Raw genomic sequence first — 20,502 nt, 5'->3', positions numbered from 1 at the left:
TTTACTGGTGAGGAAGAACCCCTATGAGAGCTAAACACAGAGAAACCATAACCCCTCGTCACTCTTCAAAGTCCCATCATCACCTGGATGTATTGGAGGACGTTGGCCCTATGCCACGCTCCCTCCTTGATGACCACCACATGGGGACAAATGCCATTACAGAGGTAATGCACAGCCTCCTACACCCTCCTAAATAAATCTGCACTAAATGACTTCGAGAATAGGTCCAAGTAGGCATACAAGATTGTTCGGCGATCCGGCACTCAACAATGCCACCGGATATTTTGCGAATGAATCTAATCAAGAGTTATCTGGTCACTTAGCAATAATCATTATAGGAGATGGTAGAATTAATTTGTCAGGTCCGAGATTCGCCGGCAATAAGTGATTCACATTTGCAGAAGCAACGCAGAATAGAATTTTTTAAGATTTGCTCATTACGCCTACGTGAAATATCTTGACCAGCACTGTTTAGGGAAGAGTCTTTTCCAGGGCAGTTATGGCAACATTAACTAGCCGTTCTCAAGCAGAGGTGCCTGTGATCACTCGCCTATTGACTATTCAATAGCGCCATTAAGATCTTTACAGCTCTGCGCTGCTAGTCAATAGATGGCGCTCTATGCACAATGCAGGGTCTCACCGTTCGTTGCATCTGTAAGTATAGTGTATAGGGGGAGGGGTTAACCCTTCCTCTGTCTTTTTGGATGCTAACCAATTGCATTCTAGGACCGGAAGATAACCTGCAAACCACCTTAGCATATTTACATTCTGCATTATACAACTGTAGGTATTGCACATTTCCGCACAAGCTGTTCCCCAGTTATGTAATGCGGCATCTTAAGCTAGTCACTGCAGGAACGGAAAAAAAAAATATCAAAAAAATATCCCGTCACCTAGATTTTTTTTTACATAATCCCATTTGGAATAATGAGTGAATGTAAAGCAGGACTACCTGACAACTATTAATGGGGATCACTGTAAGTCCCCATGTCACACACACTAGGATCAATTCATCTAAAGGGTGAGATGACATTTATTATGTGCCAATTAAGCACACTAGGTGTATTCTGCTCCGGAGGGGAAGGTTTGGAGGACAGGTTCCCAGACAACTGCAATATTTTTTAGACTATTGATCCGATAGCTTTGCGAGTTACTGCTGCGGTTTTCTATACCCGATACCTAATTGAATGGTTTATAATAATTGTGGAAAGACCAATATATTGTACTCTAAATCCCCACTTCTGTGACTATGATGCCCGTCTCATAGCATCTGCATTAGTGAATATGGCAGCAACATTTTTTTTTATTTTTTATAAATGTGCCCCATTATGTTTTTGGAGCATGGGAGGAAATCGGGGAATCCAGAGGAAAAGCAAGCAAGCGTGATATTGCCCCTACTGAATGAGAACGGATATTAATGTGCAACATAATGTTATAAAGTATACGGCTATTCTATGAAACGGTAAATAATAAACATGCACAAAATATAGCCGGTGTAAATACTGTCATACGGCGCTCTATTGTGATAGCCCATTATATGTATATTGCAGGCGGTGGAAAACAAAGCGAAACGAGTCCATAAAGTTCAGGATGAGGCCATCAAAAACTGAAATCCTGGAAGATCCTTAAAGGACAACTCTTAAACAAGATAGAAAATTGGCCTATATAATAACATTTATCTATGAAGATACAGGGTAGAGGTTCCTAAATAATGCAGCATGCTCACATCTGCATTGTATACCCTTACAAAGCTTATATCTTAACTAATCTCAGCCTGTGGAGCCATCCCGGATTCTGCCTGGATGTCATTTTCGGCCATCCCGGCAAAGCCTTGGCATGGGACGTAGATAGCCGAAATCAGGGGTGTAACTATAGGGGATGCAGAGGATGCGGTTGCACCCGGGCCCAGGAGCCTTAGGGGGCCCATAAGGCCTCTCTTCTCCATATAGGGAGCCCAGTACTATGAATAAAGCATTATAGATGGGGGCCCCGTTACAGGTTTTGCATTGGGGCCCAAGAGCTTCAAGTTACGCCTCTGGCCGAAACGAACATTCTGTCAATGAACAGAAATCATAGATCCACTGTTAAGACGGGCTTCACACGACCCGATTCCTATTGCCGGGGTTGGCATCCGCAGAAAATCGCACGCATTGAAAGATATATACTTTCGCTTTTTTCTTCACACTTGTGGATACGAACTGCGTAGGTAAAAAAATGGCATGTGCTCTATTTTGTTACAGACTGAAGTCCATGGAGGCTGCCCTCCCGCAGCCCATACACGGATATATATTTTTAAACCTGTACTGCGTATGACCGTCTGCAAGCCTCTGCGGTCATCTGCCTTACAGATAACGCAAGTACGCAGGGTCGCTGAATGGGGTCACAGACGGCTTCCATTGCGGGATCCCGAATGCGGAATCCGGTCTGCCCCATGTGCAGCCGGCCTAAGTTTGCTTGTGTGTTAGGCTTTTATCCACTAATATAGCACCTTCATAATCCACAGCGCTGTGCAGATATTAATGCCGATCACATCAGTCCCTGTCCCATTGGGTTCACAATCTAAATTTCCCATTAATGTATCATTATGTTTTTGAAGTGTCGGAGGAATCCAAAGTACTGAGAAAATATACAAACTCCGTGCAGATGTTGCCCTTGGGCAAATTCAGGACCGCAGTGCTGCAAGACAACGTTACTAAGCACTGCGCCACCATGCTGCTGATTGTTATGTGTTGGACATTATAAAGATCTATAGATTATAAACTAGTCAACAGTTTTGACTCATCATGAAAACCGGGGCTTATAGATGTGACAGAGAGGGTCTCAATGATCTGGAAGACCAGCAGAACCATGCTTTACACGGATGCCATTGAAAGGTGGGACAGACCGGGGATTTTCCACCATGCCGAAAATCCACAGCATATTACAGCATCACATATGAATGTAACGCATGCGGATTTTACTGCAGATTTGTTGCGGATTTTGCCATGGAAAGACGTCAAAATCTGTGGTGGAAGATCTTGTTTGTGTGGCCATACCTTTACAATGGTTGCTGCATAGGAAATGTGGCGGTCTGTGACTTCCTGCGCCAATAACAGGAGAAACTAAAAAGTTTGGTACCGTTTTAGCCAGGGGATTGGTGGAGAACAGAGAAAACGGAGCTGATTGACCCGCTGGCTTATTTATACCAAAGAATTGATTCCTGAGGGAACCTCTTTAAAGGGGTATTTCCACCACAGTAATACGGGATACGGGATAACTTGCCAATTGGTGGGGTCACTTCAGCTAGCGGGTCCATTGAAGGGAATGGAGCGAAGGCGCACATGAGCGTCCTCCACTGCCCACATATTTGGACACCCTTGGGTGCAATCCCATGATCAGTAGATATGGAAGAACTTGCTGTGATGGAAATACCCCTTTAAAGGATAGTAAGATCTGAATACCTTCTTAACGTTATTTTCTGTATAAACATTTTTGCCCCTCAATTACCAGCATCATCTGCATGTTGGGTATTAGATACATAGTGCACTTAGGCCAAATCACTTCAAACAATAAAACAAATGCTGACAGCGTAAGTCAGGTGATTGCTGCCTGCCAATCGGAGGCCACAGTGTCATTGCCCGTTCTCCTGGCATGCATAGTGCTCACTTAGTTAGAGGGATGCTATGAAATCCCTGTTGCCAGTTAAAATTAGTATAATGCTAATTGCTATATATCTCATGCCTGGTGCTTTAGTGATGCTATGAAATCCCTGACATCAGTTCTATAATGAAGAATTAATACTTATTACCATATATTTTATACTTGGTGCTAGAAATCAATAATGCAGGAAAAAGCCTGGAATATCAGAACTAGTGACAAGCAAACTTATCAAAAGTTCAGCTTGGCCAGTTTGCCAAGTTTGAGCAAAACATTTGGTTCAGTCTAAATTAGTTTAACCTCATCAATACCCTTAAACTGGTGTATACCACTATCCAAGAGCCATAAAAGACCCGTAAAACACTTTTAAGTCACCTAGGAGGGTATCATTCCAGTTGTTTTAAAGCAAAGTTAGTAAAGAAAAAGCAAGAAGAAAAAAAACAAATAAGAGAAAGGAGAAAGGAGGAGGATAAAGAAGAAGGAAAAAGGAGGAGGAAGAAGAAGGAAAAAAGAGGAGGAAGAACAAGAAGGAAAAAGGAGAAGAAGAAGGGAAAAGGAGAAGAAAGAAGAAGAAAAAAGGAGAAGAAAGAAGAAGGGAAAAGGAGAGAGAAGAAGAAGAATGGAAAAGGAGAAGGATGAAAGAGGAAAAATAGAAGGAAGAAGAAGAAGGGAAAAGGAGAAAGAAGAAAGAGGAAAAAAGAGAAGGAAGAAGAGGGAAAATGGAGAAGGAAGAAAGAGGAAAAAAGAGAAGGAAGAAGAAGGAAAAAGGAGAAGGAAGAAGGAGGAAAAAGGAGAAGGAGGAAGGAGGAAAAAGGAGAAGGAAGAAGAAGGAAAAAGGAGAAGGAAGAAGAAGGAAAAAGGAGAAGGAAGAAGGAGGAAAAGGAGAAGGAAGAAGAAGGAAAAGGAGAGGGAAGTAGGAAAAAGGAGAGGGAAGAAGAAGGAAAAAGGAGAATGAAGAAAAAGGCAAAAACAGAAGGAAGAAGAAGGAAAAAAGAGAACGAAGAAGGAAGGAAAAGGAGAAGGAAGTAGAGGAAGTAAAAAGGAGAAGGAAGAAGAAGAAGGAAAAAGAGGAAAAAAAGAGAAAAAAGAAGAAGGAAGAAGGAGGAAAAAGGAGGAGGAAGAAAGAGGAAAAAATAGAAGGGAGAAAGAGTAAAAGGAGAAAGAAGAAGAAGAAGAAAAAATGAGAAGAAAGAAGAAGGAAAAAGGAGAAGAAAGAAGGAGAAGGAAGAAGAAGGATTCCAGGAGTTTGCAACAGTGATACTGCAGCCTCTGATTGACAGGCAGCGGTCAACTTGACTTCCGCTGTCCACAGGGACCAGGAGAATCACTGGATGGCCGGCCGGGGAGGGTAAGTACCCGTATGTTTTATTGTTTTAAGTGATTTGGCTCTAAATTTAAAAAGTGATTTTCTAACCGGACGCCCCTTTAACCCTTTGCAATCCAATTTTGGATTCAGGGTTTCCTAGGGTTTTCTCTTTCAGCCATTATACAATGGTGCCATCTGCTGGATAGAGCCAGTACTGCAGTATGTGACATGTTGGAGAGGCCCCCCAACAACAGAGCGGCCAGTAATATACAGTAAGAATACCCTGCCGGATGTCTTCTGACATCGAAGCTGTACAGCCTTCAATCAGAATGTCTTTAGACGTCAGACAGTGGATTGGAAAGGGTTAAGTTACATTATGCCGTATGATATCCAATGTTTAACTTGTGACATGTATAATACGAATCCATGAGCTTTAACCATCAAAATGTAACTAACGGAGTCATTTACCTACATGCACACATGTTCTACAACTCATATGTCACCTTTACCAGACTAGATGAATTTAGGAACACTTATGGATCTTGCATGAAAATGCATTGGGTTTCAAAAGGAGGATGAGGGGTGGGGTGCTCACCAGTGGCACATAGAGGCATACTACACTCACTAGTTGTATAGATCATAAGTCATGCAGGTTAGGATGGAGTTTATCTGTTACATTGACAGCAAGCAAGTGGCTACTGGCCTCCATTTTTCAAGAGTCTGTCTGTGATGGGCTTCAGGTCTCCACTACTAACAATGGCCGGGTCACAGAGAGACGTGCCATCTAACCCCGCTATCACAACATAAACATGTTATCTGCTGGGGCAGAAGTCCTGAGGAGCACTCAAAGATTGATGGAGAGAATCAACGGAGTGTTTTGTCTTACAGTTTTACACGGGTACCATGGAAAGCTTACCTTATATCCAGCATTCCCTCTGCAGGACTTCAGCCTGAAAGCAGCAAAAACAGAAAGACTAGTTGTCATTCCAGCAAGTTCTAAACTTTACAGCGGAACTAAACTTTTGGATGACTTTTCAGAATCAGTTGACTTGTGCACATGGCATATAATAGCATGCCTGTACATTATATCACATGTATCCTACATTTTTACTAGTTTTCCCAGTCTGTAGGCTCCATTTCTAATTACCCTCTCCAAGAGTGGGGGCTGATGCTATGATAAAGTGTGCACATAAGGGAGCAGGACCTCTTCTTCACCAGCTATCAGATGCACATCCTCAGAAAAAAAAATAGTGGATATTATACAGCAGTACTGAGCAGTGTAGATGTGAATGCAGGACTGGAGAGAGCTGGAAAACTTACTAGAAGCTACAACAGCATCTCTCTGTCTCCCTCCAGCAGTTCCCTCCTCTTCATAGACTTCTATGGGCTGCGGATGTGATCTCTCCTTGTACGGACTTTTATGTATGGATTTCATTAGTACATGCAGAGTGAATAATTAGTACTGGGGAGGAGGGGGGGAGGGAGTAGCTTGTAAGAGGAGAAAGAAGCAGTTTCTTCTAAGATAATTCGAGAGCTCTACTTGAGTAACGAACCCCATTGACTACAATGGGAGACTCGAGCATTTTTGTATGTGGGACGCCGGGTCCCTTTTTCTCTCTCTCTCTCCGCACGTGTGAAGACACCCTTGAATGGACATCAAAACTGGAAGCAAATGGAAACCTTTCCGTTCCATTCCGTCACCCTTTGACTATAGGTTAAAAAACAAAAATGGTGTTCTTCCTGTTTTTCAGGCAACGATAACGCAGCGCTCGCCGCTATTATTTCTATTTAAAAAAACAAAATCAGAAGTTATGGAATCGACCGAGTATAAATGGAGCTCGGAAAATCCCAGTAAAATCAACGGGACGTGATAGGAAACTTGTTGCTGTTTTGCGGCTCTTGTGATGGAAATGCAAAACAGTGCAAAAAATGATGTGAATAAGTGGCATGAAATGGAAAGAAAATGCAATTCCGCCATTTTTTTTTGGGGGGGGGCGATGTTCTTATAGCGATCAAGCTGCTGTAAAAATTAGACTTGCACTGTATTCTGCGGGTCGGTACGATTACGGAGATACCAGATTTACTGTATAGAACACGTAAATAACACACTCAGCTCTGCTACAGGTATAGAACACACACAGCTCTGCTATAGAACACACACAGCTCTGCTACTTAGTTCCATTGCTGCTTGTATAGTAAATAACACACACAGCTCTGCTACACGCAGAGTTAGCTGTGCTACGTCTGGTAAGTGACACACACAGCTCTGCTACGCGCACAGTCAGCTCTGCAGCAAGCCTCCCCCATGTACACATTACACTCATTATCCTCTCTGCTCATGCGCGAACTCCTCACATGACCCAACAATCGTAGAAGCTCCGCCCACGACTTGATCCCTCCCCTACATGTGACCGATCACGTGGCCGTGACATCATCAAAGGTCCTTGAGCCTTGTAGGATCGAGCGTCTTCCTGAGGTAATTTTCTCATTAAGGACTGGCTGCCGGTACTGTAGGGTGAGGCCGCGGCTCTGAGGTCCGCTGCGCTGCTGTGCGAGCAGTCACGTGTCCTCTATGTATCAGTTAACACAGTGACGGGAATTGTTCTGCGGCGTCGGCTGCGCTCTAGTAGTGTTTAGCCGCGGTGCATTATGGTAGGGAGGGAAGACGCAGCGGCGGACATGTTTGAGTTAACAGGATGCAGACAGACGGGGGAAAGAAAAAGGCGGGAATGTCGATGTCACGTGACCTAGCAGCCCTTCCTTGTGATGACAGCGGCCGCCATGCTCCTCCTCCTCGCCGCCCGCGCCCGCTGGGAGCTCCTGCCTTATTTATGAAGATAGTCCAGATGTGATCATTTATTATGTTGTAGTGCACATCACTTTATAGTGTAAGCGCCCTTCTGAAATCCTTCTGCCATATCACAGGGGTGCTTGTGCGTTTACCGCCTCATTCCAGCGCTCGGTGGGGTCTCGGCCCCCCGGACGTCCTGCGATCAAAAGTTTTAGTGTGTCCGAATGTTATCGGAAAAGTCTTTTTCGAAAAGTGCGGTTACGCTTTACGTCCGGGCTCACAGCCGTACGGGAATTGCGTATTACGAGGGCTCTGTACGCCTGTGTGATTGGTCCGCCTGTATTTTGCCCCGTCTATACGCCAGGTAGAGCCAGTTGTGAATATACCCGCAGACCATCCGCAATTGTGTAGCGGCTGCGGGTATTCGCATCATCGCTAAGCAACGGTGCCAGAAATATAAACAGGTGTGCTGCGCATGCCCGCTTGTGCGAGTACGTATGCAGAGGCACTACTGCGGTTTATGCTCTAAGGCTTTATTCAGACGACCGTATATCAGCCGTGTGTTCACGGCGTCCCTCCCTGCAGGGGGAGGAGGCTGGAAGAGCCGGGAACAGTGCTCTGAGCTCCCGCCTCCTCCTCCACCCCTCTGCGCTGTTTGCAATGGAAGGGGTGGGATGGGGCAGAGCCAACTCTCAGGACTTAGCTCCGCCCCTGCCCCGCCTCCTCTCATTGCAAATAGTGGAGAGGCAGCGGGAGCTCAGTTCCTGCTCCCGACTCTTCCAGCCTCCTCCCCCTGCAGAGAGAGACGCCGTATATCGGCCGGGCGTGAATACTGCGCCGATATACGTTCATCTGAATAAGCCCTGAGGCGGAGTTCTCATTATAGTGTTTTTTTTTTCCCAGCGGATCCCATTTCACAAAAAGCAGAACTATACAAAACGGGAACAGACAGAAAGCTATTGGGGTTTTTGGTGGATCCCAAAAAAAAAAAGTATGTTGTGTTTTTTTTTTTTTCGTTTATTACCGTTTCGCACTTGTTTTTCAACATTTCTCAATTGATCATTTTTTTTTCGTCCCGCTTGGTTTATCTCCACCCCCCCCCCCCCTTCCCTGTTATTTACGCTCGTCTCTTGCCCTCTGCGCAAGTTCACAAATAAAACATGGTACAAAAATGGAAAGGAAAAAACTATTGCTTTCCGTTTTCCTTGTAATCTCCCATTGACGGCAGAGTCAGGCCGGCTTCACATGAGTGAGAAAGTCGTGCGAGATCGTGCACCGCGAGATGCACAAATCTCACGCAGATATGATCGTGGTGCGATGCCACCACCGGCCGCACTGATAACCATCTGCGATGCCGGAGCACGGAGGAAGGGTAAAAATGCCGCGATTTATTTCCCGCATCGTGGTGCCATGTAGGAAAACATGGCTCCTGTGTGCGGCCCTATGAGGGGGGTTCGTATTTGTGCGTCTCGCAACACATACAGATTTCGAGCGATTTTTGTTGCTTGTATGAAGGCGGTTATAACATTCTGCATTTGTGCACCCCATAAAAAGTAAGGAAAAAGGCCACCTAAAATAACGCAGTGTTCAGTTTTCTTCTGGCCGCAGTAGTTTTTGCTGCAAACACTACAAAAAATGCGACATTTTGCTGCAAAACGCTGCGGGCTGTTCTCAGACAAGCATATTGTGCTCCATATTCGGGCAGTGTTTTATGAACCACAGTACGGCCCTAATACCATATAGGTCTGTGTGTGTATCACATGGCCCCATTGTTCATGGCCGCTTTCTAAAATGCAGCATGCCGTTTTTTACCTTTGTTTTGGTATTCTTTTCTGTTGGGCAACAGAGATCAGTATTTGGCCAGTAGCAAATAAAGCCAACACCGAGGCAATTCCAGATCAGGTACTGTGGCCATATGGCTGTAATGTCATCTGTAACGTCTATTATGGACCTGGATTACAGATGTTTTACAATACACTCGTCCAAAACTGACCGTAGCGCATGTTCACACAAGAGAAAATCCTCACCAAATGGGTATTTTGATGCGGATTCACTGTGAATTTGACCTCTTCTTTGGAAGCAGGGAAGTCCACTATGGAAATTCGCAGCATAAATTGACATTCTGTGCATTTATAATCCACATGCAGGTCCGTTTACTCTGCGGATCCTTTTCACACAACGTGGACAGGAATTCTAGAATTCCCATTAACAAGGCTTCAGATTCAGCTAATTTACTTGGCGACCCCCCCCCCCCCCCTTAATACACCACAGACGCTGGCAACAGCTCTGATTAAAGCTGTTAACCCTTTAAAATGCTGCTTTCAATTCTTCATTCTACCAAGACCCCAGTGCTGTCTTGGTAGAATGCCTATCAAGCTATCCTCGCGGGGTGGCTTGATAGACTTCCTACCTGATCGCACTAGTTTTTAAAATCACCCCCCCTTTTGTCCATATTTTTAATAATCTAAATCCTAAAACAAAAATACAAATTTGGTATTGCCAATTCCGTAAAAGTCCGTACCTGAAGTTACAAGCGCCGGCCACTACACGGGAGGTTGGCGCAGAGACTTCTGCTCTAAATACATAGAGGTCGGAGCGGAAGCCTTTCTACCGATCTCCTTATAGTGGCCGGAACTTGTAACTGCAGGCACAGCTCCCATCGATTTCAATGAGAGCCGCTCTGGCCACTACACAGAGGTCAGGGAGGCGACTTCCGCTTCGACCTCTGTGTTATTGTGGCTCTGACAGCATGCCCCCGCACAGCTGATCAGTTGGGGTTTTGAGCGACAGACCCCCGGCTGATGAACTAATGATGACCTATCCTCATGATAGGTCATAAATAGTATTTAACTGGAAAACCCCTTTAAAATAAACCCCTCGATGGCTAAGATCTTCTGCACCACTTACAGCAGCAGCTCCATATCTTCATTTTTATCTTTATTCTCCCCTCTATCACCTAGGCAGACTTTTCTAGGGTCCGACTCCTGGCGCTGTCAATGTGTCAAGTGAGGGGTCCCTAACACTCACTGTCACCATTTGATACATTAAGAGCATCTAGAGCCAGATCTAAGAGGAGGCTATTTGGGAGAAGATAGGAGAGTATAGTAAAAAAAAAAAAACGGGATAAAGTCAATGGGGGCTGCTGCTTTGGCAAGACCTTTTTTTTTTTTTTTAAAGCTGCTTGGCCTGCTGTAAAAAGGTAAAAGAAGCCCCCACCAATCTAACACGGAACAGTGACACATTTCTGTGGTTTGAATACTACTTAAAAGGGGTTGTCCCATGAAAAGAAGGTATATCCTCTCTATAGGATAGGGGGTAAGTATCTGATCTTGGGGGTCCAACTGCTGGCATTTTATGTTCAGATGATGGACAAGAAGTCTGCTGTTTGCTTATAATGATTGATGTCCCTTTTACGCCGCTCCATGATGGGGGAATGACTTCGATAATATAATAATTGGGCCGTGTAAGATGATTTTCACGTGTGAGCTCTGTCCAAGCCTGAGATAAAGAGAAAAATAAACTTTTCATTGTAATTCACACATAGGAATCTTCATTAAGATAGTCCATATTTAAAAAATCGCGATTTTTGTTCAAATGCATGCGAGTGTGATCCATTTTTAACGCATGTTAGAGCCCGACCATACTGACACGCGCACGTTACATTTCATATATGTGAGAAACGGATATGAAAAGTCTGCTTACTGTGAATGGAGGCCGGCGGGGGGTGGGGTGAACGCTCCCCACCTCCATTCCTGCAGCGCTGTGAGCGATGCCAGCTATACTTGCTCCTGTGTAATAGCGCAGTAGCGAGCATCACTGGGACAAGTGTCAGGGTGCGTTCACACGAGCGCATAAACGGCGTGTTTTTGCGCACAATCGTATATACGTGACCATCTGAGGCGTTGGTTTTGAATGTATTCGTTCGCACGGGCAATTTTACGGCGCGTAAAAACGGCAACCCGAAAAAAAACCGGAACATACGCGACCGAAATACGCGCCAACGCATATTCGATGGCCGAAAAGATAGTTTGCAAAGTAGGAACAAACGATAATACGCTTTCTAGCTCTGGTCATGATCGCCGAAAAACGTTCTTTCCGGCGATTATACGCTGCGCACGTGCGAACGTAAATACGCCTACGCTCGTGTGACCGCACCCTCAGACATCATTTGCCCCACAGCTCGTCCCTTCTATGGGAACCTATAGCCCACTATAGCCTATAGTTCCATTAAACACTACTTCTTCACCCATTTTTTTGAGTAAAAATGTATGCTTTCTATGGATGACCGTATGATAATGTGGATGGTCCCTTACTATGGGATAATGGGGGGAAAAAAAACAGGAAGTGCAGAACAGAGAAAATTATATTAAAAATGAATGTAAAACGGATGCAAATCACACCTGTCAATCGCAAAAATGCAGAGCAAACACATGAAAGCTGCATTTAAATCCTACGGAAAGCGGTCAGCTTTTTATCGCCCCAAATCACACTTGCTCTTGTGAATACACGCCAACAAAGGACAGAACAACCGCATAGCCTCTAATGAGACGGAGGTGGGCTTCAGAGCGCATGAGGCGCCCCTCACACACTTTGGATACATTGTCACTACTGATCAGAGCCCTTTCTTGGCAACTTATTCTCCCTTGCAGGATCACTGCAGAGTATTGTGGAGTAGTGTAACGGCCGGCAGCTTGCTGGGGCCTCATGAATATTTATGGCACAAGAAACCTGTCAGTCTGTTCTGCAGAATTAATAAGACTGTAAAGTTAAATGAGCGGTCTCCTTAGTTACATGAGAGTAGAGGATTCTAGAAGAGCTGGGTGACAACTCTAGTGGAAGCTATAACTATGCCCACAGTGGTCATCATCCAGCTTTCCCAGAGACAGACAGGCAACTGAAAAGTGGCTGAAAGCCATCTAAATAGGACCGTCATTATGAAGCAACAATTAAATAAACCATAAAATAAGATTTTAAGTTAAAAAATGTCTAATGAATCTTTCACTTTGATGAGTAAGACCATCTGTTAAATGTAGGCCCTTATGTCCTACAGGCAGCCGCAGCGCAGAAGAAGGATGATTGCCACTCAGTCCCAGTCTAATGTATCTACTGACCGATATGCTGCGGAGGATCCCGCTAATGGCTTCCTGCAAGTCGAATTAGAGTTGAACTTGAAGCTTGGAAATCTGCTCTTTCAGGATCCGGTAAAGTACGTGTACAACCCTTTGTTGTATGCTTGGGACCCTCACGAGAAGTACGTCCAGACGTACTGCCGCTCCAGAAAGGAAGTTCTTTTCTTAGGAATGAACCCTGGACCATTCGGCATGGCTCAGACAGGGGTAAGATCCTCACTGAAGGAGGTTAATTTGTGCCAAGGGGATGGATTGATTTTTTTTTTTTCACATTTAATTGCATCGGTGCCATATTAACCTGCATAAAATTGCTCAATTAAAGGTGTCTTCGGCATTTTGCACCATTAACTCATCGCTGATACAGACACTTGTTAAGCATTCGTTCATCCATTCCAATCCGGTCATAAATCTGTCAAGGTTTACTTCATTACAAAGTCTACCTGCCCTATACCAGTTCTGCCAACGTTGTCCTAGTCACTTGTATCCACAGCTCTATAAATACCAGGCCTGACACACAGACTGATGCTCAGAAAAAGAGCAAGAAATCTGTTAATGGCAGATGGAGAGACTGACTGGGAGTGGGAGGAATGACACTATATGAAAAGGTCAGACAGTCTTGCTGGCTGTGATAATTGGTTACACCTCTCTGCCCCATTCCTTTATTAAGCTGTGTGATAATTTTGAGATCATGCCAAACTGCGTCATGCCTCAGCTTAGGGAAAGAATTATGTGGCTACGTGTTGCTAGAAATTGCTAGCCAAATTGGAACAAGTCTTTTCATATGATTGCCCTGATTCCTTAATAGGCATGTTATGTAAGGATCCAAACGTCTGATTTTGCACACAATACACTTGAGGGGGGAACAAAAAAAGTTAGTTTTAATGATGTCTTAGATCGGATGATGTCTTTGCATACGAGACCTATAAGGCATAAGTACATAAAATTTTAGCCGAATGTGTAGCATCCTCCCCGCACCTTGGGCATGTCTACTCAAAGACACATCGAGGCATATTTTTCAATGCATAGTACAATGACATTGAAAAGAATGGCGTTCACACCATATTAAAGGGCCATCCTGGTACTTATTTTTTCATTCATTAAGTAATATAATTCAGCTAGCATTACCTTGTTTAGTCATTCCTTTCTATCGGAAAGTTCCTGGAGTCCTTCTCAGTTGAGTTATGTGATCTCATTGTGACGGCTGGGGATTACTTGTCTCTCTGTTCTCTCCAGGAGTCAGTATTTCATGCAGCAGAAATTTCTGCATGGACTGTACCACATAAGCTCTTCACAGGGGGAATGGGGCAAAACTTTCTTTCAGAGTTTAAGCTAATAATTAGAAGTTCATATCATGGGTCCCACACATGAGCGATGTTTTCATGCATGTAATGCGGTGAGCGATGCAGATAAGACATACACGCATGGTATTCAAACTATTGTTCCACTGTGTTGCATTAATGTTCGTAAATGTGTCCCATTGATACAAAAATCTATGTTCTCACCATTGTATACAACATATTTTCTCAGGTTCCATTCGGGGAAGTTAATCATGTACGTGACTGGCTTAAGATTGATGGAAACGTCTATAAACCAGAAGTGGAGCATCCAAAAAGACCTATACGTGGCTTTGATTGTCCCAACAGCGAGGTGAGTGGTGCTCGCTTTTGGGGCTTTTTCAAGTCCATCTGTGGCCAACCGGAAACTTTCTTCAAACACTGCTTTGTGCACAACCACTGCCCTCTCATATTTATGAATCAGTCCGGCAAGAATCTGACTCCGACTGAGCTTCCGAAAGCACAGAGGGACTTGCTCCTAGATATCTGCGATGAAGCCTTATGCCAAGTTGTCAAGACACTTGGGGTCAAAATGGTGATCGGGGTTGGTAAGTTTTCAGAGCAACGAGCAAGGAAAGCCTTAGCTGGAGAAGGGATGGAAGTGTCTGTGAAGGGTATCATGCACCCGTCCCCTAGAAACCCACTAGCCAACAAAGGATGGGACAGTGTGGTGAGGACACAGCTCCAGGAGCTAGGAGTATTGCCTTTACTGACCAGCTAACTGGACCAGCCATCAGTATTCAACAGAATGGTTGCCCACACACTACATTATTATTTGCCATGTGCATTCCAGTTGTTTACATATATGTGAGATCATGTATGTTATATTCTGTTTGTTCTTGTACTGTAGTGCCATTGATGTATATATTTATGTAATATACACTCCATTTCCAGAAAATAATTTTAACCTTCTCAAAACTGTTCCCAATTCATGTAGAAGTGACTACCGAGCTGCTTGTGAGTCTCTGAGGCTCAGAACTGCCAAGTAACTCTGGAACTTAACAAGGAACAGATGGAAGGTTCATTGCGTTACCTCTTCTTGAGTGACCTTCACACTCCACGTAAAGCTAAAGCCCCCAATGCCCTGGAATCACACCTGTGGTTTTATGAAGGTGATTGGACAGATCTGCAAAATATAACTAATTTATTTCGCAGTTTATAGCATTATCTTTCACCTTGTAACTCTAACAAATGTGTGTACTATCGGAGAATGGTAAAGTATGTGCCCCTTTGGATATATCTTCAGTTTACATATAGAGTGAAAAGTTAAAGAGGACTTGTCTGCTCTTCCAAGATGCCTGTTTTCATAAATACTTGTGTTCCCCATGAAATTACAATGTCGGAACAACTTTTCGTACATTTTGTCTTGTGCGTTCCTCTGTAATTCCTACTGGAGATCTGTGAATAACTTGACAACTGGGTGTTACCGCTCCCCTTGTGAAACACACCCGGCTGTCTTATTTATTGATAAGTTTCCAGTACTAATAACAGGAATGGCACAATGTGGAGTTTTAAGGTGCTCCAGAATTATAATTTCATGAAAAATAGAAGTATTTACTAAACCTGATATGCCAGCGTAGTTGACATGTCCTCTTTAAAAGAGGTTGTCAACATATTTAACTATAATTTAACGTGGCTAAATGACTGAATTGTAATATATTTACTGTATTAATTCTGTGCAATTCCTGCACTGCCTGTAACATTCATGAGCTATCATGTGATTGTGGCAGCTGAACACCAATGTGCAATGTAGCTTCAGGTGGCTCCCGTGATCCCGTAATATGATTTTAAGGGGTTTTCAACACAACTATCATTGATAACCTATTTTCAGGATATGTCATCAATAGTTGATCAGTTGGGGTCCACCGCTTTGGCGCACGCTGTCAATGCCACAATTAATGCTGTAATTGCAGGTGCAGCTCTCATAAAGTTGAGAGCTGCATCTGCAATTACAAGCGCATCAATGACAGCTGCGCCTGCAATTACAAGCACCAGCTACTACACGGGTCGGAGCAACAGCTTCCGCCCCGACCCCTGTGTATTGTATCGTTGACATTGGGCGCCCAATCAGCAGGGTCCGGAGTAGCCTCTTCAGCTGATTAACTATAGATGACCTATCCTGTAGATAGGTCATTAAAAGTATCTGCATGGAGAACCCCTTTAAGGTACAAAAACGAAATGTCCCAGGAAAGAGGTAATTGGAGGCGAGGGAATGGCGCATTTGTCATTTGGTTTAGCCATGTAAAAAGCATATTTAAATATGTTGGAAAACCTCCTTTAGTAACTTTTTGATCTATATTCATACTTTTATATACCTTAGGGCTTATTTAGACGACCGTATAGCAGCTCGGTTTTCACGCCGAGCCGATATACGGTGTCCTTGTCTGCAGGGGGAGAGGATGGAAGAGCCAGGACCAGGAACTGAGCTTCCGCCCCTTCTCCGCCCTTCGCCACTATTTGCAATGGGAGGGGCGGGACGGGGGCAGAGCTAAGCGGTGGGACTTAGCTCTGTCCCCGTCTCACCCCCTCCTATTGCAAATAGTGGCAAGGGGCGGAGAGGAGGCGGGAGCTCAGTTCCTGCTCCTGGCTCTTCCATCCTGCCCCCCCTGCAGACAAGGACACCGTATATCGGCTCGGCATGAAAACCAAGCCGATATACGGTTATCTAAATAAGCCCTTAGTCTTCAGTTCATTATGACTTTTAGACAAAATTATACTCCAATTTGCATTTACAATTTGGATAGCTTCAGAGCCGAAATCTTTCAGCGTTCCTCCTCACTGGCTCATTGTCTCCACAGATTTAACTGTTGGGATTTGCAGTCTGGAAAATGCATTTTTTTGCACCAAACCTTTTGGTGAGGAATTTGATGTAGGAAAAACAAATCCATTCTAACGTGTCATCTGTGTCATAGCAACCAATCATAGTGCAGCTTTTATTTTACCTCAGCAGTATAAGAAATAGCAACCAATCACAGCGCAGCTTTCATTTTACCTTAGTATAAGAATTGAAAGCTGAGCTGTGATTGGTTGCTATTGACAACAAAAAATAACAGGGGAAGTCGTGGAGTTTTCAACTTTTAATTACGCCAGTATTTGCCGCCTGGTGCTGAAGAACACTCAAATCGGACCAGAACTGTGGATTTGTATACGCCACAAACAGATTTTGTGTTTATATATAAGATGATTAGTGAAAACTAAGCACACATGAATTTTTTGCACACTTATTAACTTGATTAGGTGACCGTTGTTGGAGAAGGTGGAGCAGAGTAGGACACGCTGCAATGTTCTTGTTTGTTTCTTGTTTACTTTTACAATCCAAATAAAAAAAATGCATCCCTGTACAGCCCAATCGACTATAATGAGTCAGTGCGTTGTCTGTGTGCAGTCACTGGTAATTACGGACAGTACCGTCTAAATCACCCATGTGAATCAACCCTTAAAGTGGACATCAAATTTCACAAGAAAAACTATTATAGCGCAGGGCATATAATCGTGCGCAGTCTGGTCAGTATATGAGCTGCAGGTAACCAAACAGAATCCTGCTTGCTCTCGTCTTCAGTATGGCAGACCGCATCGTGGGGTCTAGTACAGTGCACACCTCGCCCGGTCCATGCTGTGGGTTAACCCCTAAATTCCTGGATGCAATCATTTACAAATACGACGGTGTTGCAGTGTCACGCACTACAGTCATTTTTTGTGTGAAATTGGAGGTGCGATTTAATATGCGGGAAAAACTTTAATAGTAAAACATTTGTGTAATCTACATGCATCGTTAAATAGGCAAGTTCCTAAACCACACTTGCAAACATCCATTTTTTTTAATGGCGCGGCAATATGGTTTCCATATCACCTTCCTGTGAACTGGCGTTTTACATAACCACAAAATACTGGATTCTGGACAATTCGATGTAATTCTTATTTCCTTTACTGAAATTTTTTAAAAAGTTTTTCCAGGTTTGTCAGTGTTTTTTTTGGTCCATATTTCCCGTCCGTTTGCTTTTCCCGCAAAGTTTCTAGGATGTCGTCTCCTTCTACGGAAATTTTTATGACATCAATTCTGCTGCTTCACTAACCACCGCTGTGTGGTGGGAGAGACTTACGCATTGGTAGCAGGTGATTTCAGCTCTGCTCTTGCCATATGCTGTGCTGTTGGCATCTTCTGTTTTAGAACCTGGTGCGCACAGGGAAGAGCCTGGGTAGCAATAAGACGAGGCGGATGGCTTGTTACAAGTCCTAATGTATGTCTAGAAGGTGCAGTGAGGCAAGGGGCACGAGCAGACTGTTTTATTGCGCTAATAAAGTAGCCCATCTATTCTCATTGCTTATGTAAACCGTTCTCTCCTAATTAAAGGGAAAAAGATTACTGTTTTGTCGCGTCTGATTCTTTCTGCCAACAGGACCAAGTTCGTGTAAGTATCAGCAAGTGCTGTGGCTACGAGCGGCGCGATTCTTCTATGGACTGTTAGTGTTTTCGGTGCCTATGTGTATTACCACATCTTCTTCATGCATTAAAATGGTTTGAAATGTCGCTCATGAATGTCTCCTAAATGATTTTTCTGACCGGTAATATGTTTCTTCTTTATGAACAGCGTGACCAGTCTTCTCTAGGACGCGCCAATTGCTGGCATGCAGCACTACTGATAATATACACCTAGTCTTCCATGCAGCGTGACACAATCTGGTTGAGGAATAGAATGCCAGAAGGACTGCGGAAATACATATACTTACAGGGCAGTAACAATGTAGGTATATATATTCTTTAAGGTCTGTGGAAAGCTGGGTGGTGACCCTGTGAGTGTTGTGATGGCTGACATTGGTGGTTATTACCTAGCTTTGGTCTTTGTATATGAGAGAATGCCTCATAAACAGCTAAAGGCTCTTCAGCCTCTTGATTTCCACTTTGACCTGATCCGTTTGGGTTTTTTTTGATAGCAAAATAGTTCAAACGGAAACTTTAGTTTCACGGATCCAGTAGACAAATCCGCGTATGGGCTCCCACACACTTGCGTTTTTTTTTAACTTGAATGTCAATGGGACTTTGTTAATGTTAAAAGCGCATCGCACAAAAATCGCAAAGCACAAACTTGTGATGCGTTTTTAACATTATAAAGTCCCATTGATATACGCGTTAAAAAACACAAGAGTGGGGGAGCCCTTAAAATCAGTTTTTTCTGTTGCGTCTGTTTACATCCATTTTTAATGGATCCACTATTTTATTCTTTTGTCGTTCTACAATTCTGCGCATGCTCATTTCAAAAAACAAATCCATTAGAAAGCAAAAACAGAACCAAACAAACTTTTTTGTTCAGTCCCGTCATCAATCGACACTAATGATAAAAAAAACGATCCATTCGATTTCCGTCTTTCAAACAGCAATAATCCCGTATGCAGATGTCCGGCAGCACTCAAAGATGGATCCCAAAACGGGGTGAGGTCTAATTATGCAAAGCCACCAAAAAATGGGATCTTAGACTGCTGCGCAATTGTTTGCGTGAAAAAGAGTGGTTATCAAGCAGATTGCAATGGAACTGAATCTCCGAAAATCCCATTTGCCTTAAAACAGAACGTTTTATTTTTCCGTTTTGCAGCTCCTCTAATGGAAATGCACAGCTGAAATCAAAAAACACCAGTGTGAAGTAGAAAATGACTACACAAGGACAACGCGGTGACATCGATATTTTTTACTACAGCAGAAATGCCCTTTCAGTTTATATGATTGTAGGTTGGTAGGGGGGTGGGGACTCATTTGGGGTTGTACATGATTACCCATAGAGCTCAGTGTTCGTTACACTGGTGCAGGTTGGGCAGCATGTATGTTTTATGGCGTTTGCTTTCATAAATGACAGAAGGTACCTTCCATAATGGTCGCTCACTAAAACACGGTCCCCATTTTACTGCATACTGCCGCAGTGATCTGCGAAGATAGTTGAAGAACACATAACAATGGAAAACCTATTGACCTGTAAAGCTCATCGATCTGCGCTGGTTAACAGTTTCCTGTACAGAGAGCACCTCATGGAGCATAAGGTTACACAGATTGTTTGCTTTGCTTTACTCCTAATGTCACTGCAGTAACCAAGAAGAATTGGACTAACACATCGCCCAGCACACAGCAGCTAGATCATAGTAATAATCTCATTTCCGGCGTGTCTCGGCACTTCCATGACTTGAAGGGACCAGGTGGGCTCCTTTTAATGCTAGCCAAGGCTAAAAGTTTTGCCCGTGGTCTATATGCACATGGGTCGCTAATAGCATTCTGCGAGCAGTAATGCTGCTGCCCGGTGCTGCACTGCTATTTCTGCCACT

At 43.8% G+C, this 20,502-nt stretch overlaps 1 protein-coding gene across 2 annotated transcripts; it reads left to right on the top strand.

Moving 5' to 3' along the window:
* Nucleotides 1-7,353: 7,353 nt before the first annotated feature.
* Nucleotides 7,354-16,582, top strand: SMUG1 (single-strand-selective monofunctional uracil-DNA glycosylase 1). 2 transcript variants are annotated; one of them, XM_066584277.1, is made up of 3 exons: nucleotides 7,354-7,418; nucleotides 12,784-13,069; nucleotides 14,390-16,582. In XM_066584277.1, exons 2-3 carry the CDS (start codon nucleotides 12,806-12,808, stop codon nucleotides 14,915-14,917), a joined length of 792 nt encoding a protein of 263 aa, XP_066440374.1. In that variant the 5' UTR covers nucleotides 7,354-7,418; nucleotides 12,784-12,805; the 3' UTR covers nucleotides 14,918-16,582. The 2 variants fall into 2 exon arrangements, with proteins under 2 accessions (XP_066440374.1, XP_066440375.1); XM_066584278.1 differs by lacking the exon at nucleotides 7,354-7,418 and adding an exon at nucleotides 7,747-7,830.
* Nucleotides 16,583-20,502: the final 3,920 nt, after the last annotated feature.

Source organism: Eleutherodactylus coqui, chromosome 1 (genome assembly GCF_035609145.1).
Source record: "Eleutherodactylus coqui strain aEleCoq1 chromosome 1, aEleCoq1.hap1, whole genome shotgun sequence".
In the NCBI taxonomy this organism is placed as follows: Eukaryota; Metazoa; Chordata; class Amphibia; order Anura; family Eleutherodactylidae; genus Eleutherodactylus; species Eleutherodactylus coqui.
The sequence above is the reverse complement of the archived record's forward strand: the minus strand, read 5'-3'. Positions and strand labels throughout refer to the sequence as shown.

Coding starts and splice junctions, on each gene's coding strand:
- SMUG1 (XM_066584277.1), top strand. CDS start 12,806: ATGATTGCCACTCAGTCCCAGTCTAATGTATCTACTGACCGATATGCT. Junction 13,070..14,389: donor TCGGCATGGCTCAGACAGGG/GTAAGATCCTCA, acceptor ATATTTTCTCAG/GTTCCATTCGGGGAAGTTAA.